General features: G+C 34.1%; 1 protein-coding gene across 2 annotated transcripts in view; it reads left to right on the top strand.

Annotated features, from left to right (window-relative positions):
* Positions 1–4,490: 4,490 nt before the first annotated feature.
* LOC107031134 (protein MON2 homolog) overlaps positions 4,491–12,457 on the top strand; it is a 67,761-nt gene continuing 59,794 nt past the window's right edge. The window contains exons 1-10 of one of the 2 annotated variants that reach the window (XM_015232373.2): positions 4,491–4,933; positions 5,006–5,191; positions 5,977–6,066; positions 6,781–6,854; positions 6,952–7,107; positions 7,680–7,800; positions 7,962–8,017; positions 8,642–8,696; positions 8,770–8,826; positions 8,953–9,054. In XM_015232373.2, coding sequence (XP_015087859.1) covers positions 4,829–4,933; positions 5,006–5,191; positions 5,977–6,066; positions 6,781–6,854; positions 6,952–7,107; positions 7,680–7,800; positions 7,962–8,017; positions 8,642–8,696; positions 8,770–8,826; positions 8,953–9,054 — 1,002 coding nt within the window. In that variant the 5' untranslated portion in view covers positions 4,491–4,828. The remainder of the gene's footprint in view (positions 4,934–5,005; positions 5,192–5,976; positions 6,067–6,780; positions 6,855–6,951; positions 7,108–7,679; positions 7,801–7,961; positions 8,018–8,641; positions 8,697–8,769; positions 8,827–8,952; positions 9,055–12,457) is intronic. The other variant, XM_015232374.2, reaches the window with a different exon arrangement.

Consider the following 12,457-nt stretch of genomic DNA (forward strand, 5'->3'; position numbering starts at 1 on the left):
GAATTTCTGGGGTGTTTCACATGCATGAGGTACTTTGCCATCATAATTCAATTTTGACTACGCCTATATAAACTTTAGATGGAGTTGCTATGTTTATTTCCAAATTGAAATTTTAAGATGTATAATCCCAACAAAATCATATGTAGGTACTTGACAACTATTACTATTTTCATTGGGTTGCTGATCATAATAGTTGCATGGCCATTGTGACCAATTTGAAGAACATTCATGTCGAATATTTCTCTGGGAAACTTTTTAAGTGCGAAAAGATAATTACCACATGAACTTATGTTATTGAGATTTGTGTAATGTACAAAACAAATGCTTTTTATTTCTCACATATATGCAACATTATCAAGTTCTTCATTGCAATGACATTGTACCACTTATAAATAAGTATGTGAAAATTAGATTTTTTTATGTATTACACCAATTTTTCTGAAATGATGATCCTTTAATGTTGGACCCGTATTTTGCATGGGTCATGCTCTATCTAGTATGTGTATATCTATATATATAAGGGTGTACATAATCGAACCAAATCGCAAATCGAGTCAAATCGAAAAAAATTGACTAGTGGTTTGGTTTGACTTGGTTTGGTGTTGAAAAAAGAAAACTTGACTATATTTAAGTTGGTTTGGTTTCAACTAAAAAAATCAACCGAAGACCAGACCAACCTGACATTATATATATAATTTTGAAATTTTTATTCTATACGTAAAAATATTTACTTTGATATATTTTTAAATAGTTCTTATACTTTTTCATAGTTTTTATCTTTTAACAAAAACTAGTTGAGCATTGCCCGTGCTATGCACGGGCCCAACAACTTAAATTATGATGTCTAATTTGAATTGTCACCAGATATCTAAGACCTAAGTTGTATTTATATTTGAAAAATGTTAGAAAAAAAATATTTATATATATATATATATATATAATTATTTATAATTATATATAAATATATTGACATACATGTAAGATTGTTCAATTCGGAAATTTTTTAATTTTTTTTACAAAATGAAAAAGTCATCCTACTTGTTTGGCACGGTATACACTTACACAATAACCCACAATTTATTGAATATTTATTTAATGATAATACAACAATTCGATACTATTCTGTTCGATTGGTTCGGGCGATCTTTGATATTTCTTTTACACCCCTACGTACGATCATATATATCACACTTACCTATTACTTCCTTTAATACACTTGCAAAATCAAATCCAAGCGTTTGTCATTGACTCATTACATTATCCACCATCCTATGCTAAATTATTAACACAAGTATCACTTTTCTACCAGTGTTGGTACTTTGAAGTTTGCACCATGAACACATAAATCACATAAAAATATGAAAAATATTGTCCATGGCCAAAATATTTCGCTGCTTTGTACTTTTCAAGGAGTTGTTTCCTATTCCAAAAAGAAAAAAAGAGATTAAACATTTCGAAATAGAAAGAGCTAAACCAATAAAAATCCATAGCCACATTTAATAAATTACTATGGAGAACATGTGTGTGTGAGAGAAAGCAAGACAACCTATTCGATCAAATCAAGGAATAGTAAGAAAAAACTACTTATGAGTACTATACCCAATAGCCAAGACTTCAACTCTTCAAGTTATAATCCTTTAGAGAGGGATCAAGGAGGGCACAAAGTTAATAAAGGCCAAAAACTGTTTCTACAATCTAAGGATACATCAAAAATTTAATTTTTTCTCAAAAATTCAAATATAAAAATTATTTTTGACATTTTCAAATAAATGTAATAACAATAAAATATCAGATGCTCTCGTGATTATTTTTACATCATGTCAAACATATATATTCGAATTAAATAATTAATTTAATGATATTCTTTTTCTATTTTATTTGAAAATCATGCAAGAAAATAGATTAAAATTATGAGTCTCAATATATTAAAATTTTTAGTACTGATCCATCTATAGATTAATTTTGAGTACACTTATAAATTTGTTTGATTGGTTTTTAACAAACAGAAACAATGACCTACTTGATAAAAATTAGAATGACTCGTCTCATTCTTTTCAAAATGATAAAACGATAAAAAAAAATTACGACTTTACATTTTGTCTTTATATTCATTAAAATTAGGAGAACAATTTAGTATAGTAAGGAAAGAATTTTTTTAAAACTAATTTATATACTTGATGAATGAATGTTTTATCTCAAATAGTGTGAATTTAAAATTATTAACAAAATTTAATATCATATATACTGCAGTAATTTAACATAAGATAGTTAAAATAATAATTAATATAACTTGCTTAAAATGATTTTAACTGATGACAAATAATAGTAAAAAATAAATATATGTTTCTCAATTAATTAGATAATGACATATACGTTTGAAATTATATATAAAAAGAGACATCAAATAAGTTAGATACTTCAAAAATTAATTTTACAATGCAAATACAAAAGCGACGCCATGAAATTTAAAAGTCTAAAGGGAACAAAAGGAAAGGTCATAACATGCTCTGAAATTTTTGAAAATTTTATTCTTGAAGAACTTGCTCACTGGAAACATTCCTTATGAATTAGGCCTTTTGAGAATTGCAATTTTGATTGATATTGAATTTAACATGTTAACTGGTTAATTATCATATTCACAAGAATGTTTGAAAATGTGGATCAATTGAATTTTGTTCAAAATTTGTTATTTGGACAAGTCTCAAAAATGATATGTTCACACTAAGAAATAGTGAATTTTAATTTTGTCTTATAATTGTTTTACAAAAGTAGAATCATCATGTAGGGAATTAATTAAAATACATATACATATGTACATATGTATGTGTATATATATATATANATATATATATATATATATATATATATATATATATATATATATATATATATATATATGTACATATGTATATATATATATATGTATATTTAATGAATATTTAAAAATCATCTTAGAAAAAATTTTGTTTTTACTTGAATATTTGGTTAATTAGTTTAGTTAACTAATGATTTATATAGTTTGAATTTATTAGTTTATTTTATTTAAACTAAGAAGCTCGTTAATCAATTAATATTTTCCTAGTGAAATTAAATATTTAACTCAAGTTGGCTTAGTTTTTAACTTAATTTGTCTAAACTTGCAATCCTTTGTGCCCTTTTCTTAATTACGAATCTAGCCATTTCTTACCATATCTTCTGGTCACCCTCACATCCCATCAGCAACTCCAATCAACATAATTAGTCGTCTCAGACCCTTTCCAATTCCAACTTTTGAGAAGCACTCATTTTCAACGTTAACATCTAGCACACGAGGTTAACAGATCTAGTGTTTCACTCTATAACAACGGAGCAACATCTGAATTCATGATGTCAATCTCGTACAAATCAGTACTGAGGATAGTGCTATTTCAATGCTTCGCTCGTCCATGCTCCTCAAATCACTCGTTCACCTCCTCTTTCCCATTCGATTTTTTTGTGAATGAGTATATTTTCGTCCTTGAATAAATGCTTGAATTTACGGAAAATGTCAAAATTGCCCCTGAACTATGCGAAATAGATCACTTATACCCTCGATTACATTTTGGGATCAAAAATATCCCCGCTGTTATCCTAGGAGACCACAAGTACCCTCAAGAGTTAACACCCCAATCTTTTTAGTGATGTGACATTGCCACATGAGACTAATGCCTCCACCTAAGTGTCACTGCAAAAGAACTTGATCTTTAGTGGCAAAAAAGTTGCCACAGAATCTCAAAATATTGCCACTAAAGGTTAAGAGTGACTTTTAGTGACGACTAATAGTATAATCTATTTTTTCAACAAAAAAAATATGATAATTAATTTTCGATTGAAACCTAATTTTATAAAATAAATAACTTGCAATATTAATATTAAAAACACCAAATATTATTACGAAAAATCATGAAAATTACTTCTCGATTCACATCTCCTACTATATAATGCATCATTGTACATTTTATACATTTACATATAACATACAAAATAAAACATACATTGTCTTCAAACTCCTACTTAATCGATATCATTTTTGTTTTTTAAATAATGAAGAAAAAAACACAAAATTAAAATTTAATGTTAAAAACTTTTAGTGACGATTTTTTGGATTTTTATGGCGATTATTATCACCACTAAAGGTCTAATTCTTTTGTAATGAATTCTAGTTGACAATACTTAGGTGGAAGGATAGTCCCACGTGGCTTGCCAAGTCAATAAAAATATGGAATATTAACTCTTGAGGGTAAATATGGTTTTTTGGAATAACAATAGAAATATTTCTAATCCCAAAATATAATGAAAAATATAAATAATCTATTTCACATAGTTCAAGGCAATTTTGATTCTTTTCAATTAAATTTATATTCTACCAGATAATTTTCCTTTTCACCCCATTTGGTTCTCATTTCTTAAAAATTACGAATCTCCTTACCTTTTTTTTTTTTAATTTTATTTATTCTCATGAGAACCAAGACGGCCCAGAAAATACAAACAAAACAGCAACAACAACAACTGAAACTTCTTGTTTCCAGCCCACACTAAATTCAAGAGATCTAGTAATTTCCACCTCCTCTTCACTTACCTTTACCGTCCTTGTTCGAGACATTTTGATTTCGGCAGTCGTCGGAACCACATTTTTCGTCGTCTCCATATGCTTGTGCTTTCGACTTGTACCAAGCTTCATCCTTAGCCATTCCTTACCAGGTCTCCCGGCCTTTTTGTACCGAGCCGACCCATCCCATCAGCAGCTCCAATCAACATAATTAGCCAACCCAGACCCTTTCCCCAATTCCAATTTTCAACCTTAAAAGAGATGGCTTTGATGGCAGTGTTGGAGTCAGATCTTCGAGCTTTATCGGCAGAAGCTCGCAGGCGATATCCTGCCGTCAAAGATGCTGCTGAACACGCTATTTTGAAGGTTCTTCATATTCACTTTAAACTGCAAATTAAAATGATAATTGTTTCAATTTTAGTTTTTGCATATTTGCAGTTAAGATCGTTGTCGAGCCCCAGTGAGATAGCACATAACGAGGATATACTTAACATATTTTTGATGGCCTGTGAAGTTAGGACTGTAAAAATGAGCGTCATCGGACTTTCTTGTCTGCAAAAACTCATTTCTCACGATGTAGTTGCTACTTCAGCTTTGAAGGAGATTCTCGACACCCTCAAAGATGTAAGTTCACATATATTTCTCTATCTTTTCCATGTAACCGGATATAAACAGGTGCCATTGACCAATTGCCATAACTTAAGATTGCTAGAGTAGTCAAGTCTAAGGTAAACATATAAACTAGAGCTCACAGTCTGTTAGATCTTCATAGAAGTGGGGTTCTCTTGATTCAGTTCATCTTCATTGCAATATATCTATAATTGATTTTGGGTCCCCTCTCCCAACTTCTGAACCTTGGCATCCCTAATTTTTCGGAAGGAGCCTTTCGAGCACCTAATGTAACATGAAAGGAAGCCCCTTCTCAAGATAAAAAGAAAAAGAAACTTTCTGGATAAAAAAGGTATAGAAAGCAAATTATGCTGGATTTCAGGTAACCTAAAATAGTATACCTACTAACCCTTTGGGATGGTCCAGTGGTTTGGACTTGGGACTTTCATGGTGGAGGTCTCAAGTTCGAAACCCCTTACCAGCAACAGCAAGGGGTTTGCCTTCTGGGTCAAGTCATTATAGGCTTGCCTAGTGGCTAGTGCGGGTTACCTCTCCTATGTGGTTTGCGAGCTATTGCATAGGAACGAAGGTTTTACCTGTGAGCACCCAAAAGGGGTAGTGGCTGCGGGTTTCTCTTGTCACAAGAAAAATAGTATACCTGCTAGTTCTTCCCATACTGTAGTACTTCCGAATTAGAAACAAATGCCGTAAGTGGATTCTGAGTTCAAACATAACAAATTGCTTCTACACTCTATATTTGCATCATTTAAAAGCTGCCTCTTTTCTAAATCTTTTCACAGCACGGGGAAATGGCTGATGAGAGTCTTCAACTTAAGACCTTGCAGACAATCCTCATTATATTTCAATCTCGTTTACAACCTGATGATGAGGTAATTGTTTATTTCTTGCATATCTTGATTATGATAGTAATTGATTGGCTGTTCCATGTGTTTCTGAGATTTGGCTGAATTAGTGCTTTAGGACATTGAACAACTAAGTAATTGCCTGAATCTACCGAAGCAGAAAAGTGAAAAACTTCTTGTTCATGTATGCTTGATCTAGTTTTGTATGTTCGTTGAAAAGAAAAACTGGAATTTTGTCAGACTTTTGAGGGCCTGTACTGGACAACAATATCCTTTATGGGCACCTTCCTGTTGCATCTGATTTGTGAATGTTGACTCCATGTCTAATATCTTTAATTTTCTGTCTTATGTGGGTGGCAGTATTATAAATTACATAACTTTGTTCTAAAACCTTTTATGTGATTATGGAGCGTTGCGCAAAACTTATGTTCATGGTTAATGAATTCAAATCGTTTGTTTGATTGTGAAACTTGATATGTAGAAGTTTGTATAACAGAAATAACATACAGCTGTATACTAAAGAATGATAAAAGCCTAGGTTATAGCTAGTGAGTATGTGATTACATGTAATGGAAGGAAGGTAGGGAGAGAAATGAGGGGAAGCAAGCTAGAGAAAATCCTTCTTCTAATTCCATCCACAGTTCCCATTTTTCTCTTAAGGTGGGAAATGTTATTTTGAGAGAGTTGTGGTTGGTCTTCCTTTTCGAACTGGATATGCATTAACTTTTCTATAACTTTCAGGAATACACTGCTCAAGCTCTTGGTATTATTCTTCACCTTCTTGAACACAATAGATCCTCTGATAGTGTGCGAAAGTGAGTTTAAAAGGGTGAAAGTTCAATGCATTAAGTTGGCTGTTACCTTTCTATGTCCTGTTTCATTTGGGTGCTCATGCTTTGAAAATTGTTTCAGTACTGCTGCTGCAACTTTTAGGCAAGCTGTGGCATTGATATTTGACCGCGTGATTTCTGCTGAGTCACTTCCAGCCGGGAAATTTGGTTCTGGAGTGTATATTTCTCGTAGCAGTTCAGTTACTAGTGATGTCAACCGCAATATAAATCATCTAGAGTATGTACACATCCTGATAACTTCTTTTTTCTTTCAATGACAAGTACACGTCCTGATAGTATAATGGATTTAGTTTTTTCCGTCCTCTTCTCTGCATGTCCAACAACTCATTACTATATTCCACTCACGGTGATTCAGCAACTTAATAGATGTCTCTTGGGTGGTCTGGCCCGTCTTGCCTCTTGAAGTTGAACATACCTAGTATTTCCTACTGCGTTAAGGGTGTGTTATGTTCCCACTGTCCATGCCTGTGTAGTTAGTCATTATTAGTACTGCACCTACACTAATCTATGAGTGATCATAAAGAACTCTATTCGTTTAAATCTTATATTTCAAAAATTTTGCCTCAAGGACATCTTCTCCTCTTGTTGTACTCTTCCTTCTTATTGACTAAATCTTCCTTTTTTAATGAAAGATCATTTTTTTCTATGCAAGCTATGCTATTCTACTGGCATTCACGAAGTTATGTTAGTGGTTGATCTAGTTGGGCAGTTCAAAGAATTTGTGTACTTGTCTTATGAAGTCTGATGTTATGATTTACGAATTTCAATTTCTGCGACATACTTGAACAGGTCATTGGAGCAAGAGGTTTGTTCTGGAGGTCCATCACTGATGAGGGATATCCTAACTAATTCTGGAAAGCTCGCACTTCAGTTGCTTGAGGACCTGACAGCTCTTGCTGCAGGTGGATCTGTATGTGCCGTGCCGATATGAGTGGTTCTTCTTCTTGTTTGAAAGATATTCAAAATCTTTGGACCGTCTCCTTTCTGAAAGTGATCCATTATAATTGTGCTTTCCGTTGCAAATTTAAGTGTTAGATTCCTCCCTAATATTATGTTTGTTTTGTACTTCAGGCTGTTTGGCTACGTGCCAGTTCCATTCAACGGACATTTGCACTTGATATACTTGAGTAATGATCTATCCTTTTAGATATTATACTTCTGTCCCCTTAGATATGAATTCTACTTGATGCTTGTGGAGTGTATCACATGAATGTGTAGCATTATAATAGTTACCTCTTTAAAAAATTGCTGTACTTGCTAAATTAAGCTTGTAAAAACTGTTACTTTTTCAACTTCTGAGTAATACATTAATTTCCTACATCCCCTAACTAGTGGAGTTCTGAAGTCTTGCCATTCTTTTCCCAAATACATATCAAGATTGAGTTATTGACATAATTTGTTCTGTGTACATGATATATATACATATATATCCTGAAATTGTGGGCCAGCTGATGCATGTTTCGATACTCGGTGGATAATGGTTCCGTTCCACATCCTTCTGCACTTAATTGATTGATTTGATTGTCCATGGCTGGAGAGCCTTGATGCTATAAGAGTAGGCCATGCTTTAGTCTTTAGAGCATGAGCTAAAGTAGCAGCTGTACTATTTTATCCAGCGTTTGTAGGAGGAAGAGGAGTCAACTAAACATGTTTATGTAGATGGCCTGAATGAGTCTGAAAGAGTTTGCTGTAGAAGTTGACTAACTTATATAATAGTTTGGTTTTTCTTCTGTTGCTTTATTTCTTTTCAGGTTTGTTTTATCCAATTATGTGGTGTTGTTCAGAGCGTTGGTTCCTTATGAAGAGGTACAGGGATATTGTCTTTTGTTCTAGTTGTATTGGTTTTATCCTTTCTCAATTTGGTAACTTCTAATTGCAGGTACTCCGTCGCCAGATATGCTCACTTCTGATGACATCACTTCGTACTGATACTGAGGTGATAATTCTTCCATCTGGAATTTAGTCTCAGTGAAGCAGATTTAAGCATACACTTTGAAATGCTGTCTTCACAAGAATCTGCTTCATTATTTTCTTTGTATCTTATACATTCTCCTGTGAGCAGCTTGAAGGAGAATCTGGAGAACCTTATTTCCGGCGTTTGGTGTTGCGTTCAGTAGCCAACATAATCAGGCATTACAGTTCTTCACTTATAACTGAATCTGAGGTAGAATTATAACTATTTTATGACCCTTGCTGTCCCCTATAGTGGTCATCATGGATTCTTTCTGAGACGAAATTCCATCTATGTTGACAAACTATTCGCCTTATGTTAAGAATATTCTAAAGGTCATTATTTATCATTTTTATTTAAATAAGAATATTGTAAATGATATTGTGTATCAATTAGGACTAATCAGAATTAACCAGACTGAGAGCCTGTTTGGATTGACTTATTTGAAGTGTTTTTAATCCAAAATAGCTTTTAATCCAAAATAGCTTTTGAGCACTTTAGGAGTGTTGGAGTAAGTTAAAAAAGTGCTTATAAGCACTTGGTTTTAAAGCTAAAATGATAAAGTAAGCCAAAAACCATAAGTTAGGATTTCTTACTTTGCTTTTGGCCAGATTCATCTCTGAAAAGAGAAACTTCCTAAGAAGATCAAGGGGCATTGGAAAATTCTCTGATTTCATTTAAGACTTGAAGCTGATTGATATACAACTTGAAGACAAGAATTATACTTGGTTTAAAGGGGATAATCAGGAGATAGCCTCAAGGACTGACATGATTGGGATGAAAACTTTCACAATTTAAAACAAATGCCACTGCAGAGGCTAAGATCAGACCACTCACCTATTGTATTACAAGAGGGAGGGTGGAACAAGAACAAAAGCTACTTCAAGTTTTAAAATTGGTAGCTTGGCACAAAAGGATTTAATGAGAGTTAAGGAATGGTGGAGCTCTTTCAACTCCACTTGAAAGCCGAATTTCAATCTTGCATCCAACCTTGAAGCTCTAAAAAATAAGCTTAAAGGAATGGAACAAGAGTGAACAAGGAAAACTTGAGAATAAGGAGAAGGAATTTACTTAATAAACTGGCCGAGTTTGACTAAACAATGCAAGAAAGAAGACTTACTGAAGAGGAGACAGTTTGGAGGGCAACAAGTTTGTTGGAGTAAAAATGACGAAATATCGTGGATGCAAAAGTCAAAGTCATTGTGGCTAAAAAAGGCTGATAGAAACACCAATTTTTTTCACAAAATGGCAAATGCACACAAAAGGTACAACAACATTGAACAACTCATGATTCAGGGAGAACTATCTCAAGATCCTGGAAGAATTGAAGGGGAAATTGGGAATATCACAGAAAGTTATATGTGATGCCACAAGCTGGAGACCAACTTACTTGTTTCCTACTTGTCCCAGAGTAACAAATGAGGAAAAAGAGATGCTATGAGGGTTTTTTGAGGAGAGTGAAGTTCTGAGATGTCTAAAACTATGTGCAACAGTCAAAACACTCGGCCCATATGGCTTCACAATGGGTTTCTTCATAAAATGTTGGGAGATATTAAAGCAAGACATCATGCTGACCTTTCAGAATTTTCATGAACACGAAAGGTTTGAAAGAAGTCTTTTATGCCACTTTTTAACTCTCATTCTAAAGAAAGAGCCAAAGAGTTGAGGGATTTTAGACCAATCAGAATAGGCAGTATATAAAGTTGTTTGCCAAAGTGCCAGAAGAATGGTTAAAAGTGGTGATAGACAAGTTGATTGATCCATAACAAATGACCTGCGTCAAAGGTAGACAAATCATGGATGTAGTGCTAATCGCTAATGAAGTTGTTGACTCTAGACTAAAGCAAAAAATGCCTGGAATCTTGTGTAAGCTAGACATGGAGAAGACGTATGACCATGTTAACTTGGAGTACTTATGGGATTCTATGAGAAGAATGGGGTTTGGCCAAAAGTGGATACAAATGGGTCAAATACTGCATCTAAACAGTAAGATTCTTAGTGCTTATTAATGGCTCATCGACATGATTTTTCCATGCACAAAGTGGTTTAAGACAAGGAAATCCTTTGTCACCCCTTTCTTCTTAATAGCCATGGAGGATCTTAACAACATGATCAAAACAATAAACATGAATGGGTGGCTCAGAGGGTTTGATGTTGCTAGAATTGGAGAAAGGAACCTGTGGATAACTCACTTGCAATATGCTAATGATAATCTGCTACTATGTGATGCTGAAGAGGATCAACTCTGGACCCTTAGGGTGATTTTGGTACTTTTTGAAGGGATTTCTGGGTTGCACATCAATTGGAGGAAAAGTTTTCCTATATCCTATTAATGAGGAGCAAAACATGGAGATTTTGAATCAATCCAAGGTAGGGAATTGGGGAATCTACCCACCATCTATCTAGGGATGCTGTAGTGAGAAAAATCAAAATCAACTGAAATATGGAATAGTGTAATTGAAACATGTGAAAAGAAATTGCAAGATGTAAGACTCAATATCTCACCAGGGGAGCCAGACTAACTCTCATCAACTCAGTCCTTGATTCACTGCCTACCTATACGATCTCCGGTTTCCCCATTTCAGAAAGGGTCATTAATATATTGGACAAGATCAGGAGCAAACAATGAAAGGATGGGTTATAATCTGGTCAACTGGGAAGCAGTGATAACTGGGGAAAAGACAAGGAGAATTGGGAATCAAGAACTTTAATTTCCAAAGGAATGTCTGTAGAATGAAGCGATTATGGAGGTATAGTAATGAGAACCAGACTCTATGGAGGAATGTTATTAATGATAAGTATGATGAGGAAGACCACTAGTTGACGAAAGAAATAACGACATCCTATGGAGTTAGTTTATGGAGGTCTATCAAAACATTATGGAGGCTAACATTATGATTAAAGTGGTGAACAAAGCTAAAACTGATTTTTGGAAGATGAATGGCATGAGACGGGAAGACTGGAAAATCTGTTCCCAATATTTATGCATTAGTCTCTCATCAACAAAAGACCATTGGATAATTTTGGACACCCTATGGATGGAGCTTCAACTTCAGATTGCATTTAAATGACTGGGAGCAACGTTCAGGAAAGCGTGAAGTGGAAAAAAGCAATAAGGCCCCACTTCCCGCTTTAACCGATGAAGCACTCACATACTCATTCTAATCTGTGAAGCGTAGAAGGCTCCCATCGCTTCGCTTCATCTCTCTTAACGATAGAGCGCTCGCTTTCCTGAACACTGTTCGGGAGATCCAAAGAGTTGTAGATTTCATTAGTACCATCGAACACTTCAAGGGAGATTGGAAAGTCAAGATATCTTATGGTGGAAAGGTAATAAGAAGGGCCAATTCAAAGTAAGTAATGCTTATAGGTGGAGGAATCAAACACCTTACTACATAAGAAACTATCCATGGAAAGACATCTGGGAAAACAAAATCCCACACAAAGTGGCTTGCTTTATCAAGAAGCTAGTCTCACCCAAGATAATTTGAAGAGGAGACGGATACCACATTGTCCTACGTGTTTTTTTGTGGGGAAATACTGGCCAATAATCCAATCGAGTATGTTTGTGAAGAAAATACTGGCCAATAATCCAAACGTGTATGAGACATACAAT

The sequence above is a fragment of the Solanum pennellii genome, chromosome 9 (assembly GCF_001406875.1).
Source record: "Solanum pennellii chromosome 9, SPENNV200".
In the NCBI taxonomy this organism is placed as follows: Eukaryota; Viridiplantae; Streptophyta; class Magnoliopsida; order Solanales; family Solanaceae; genus Solanum; species Solanum pennellii.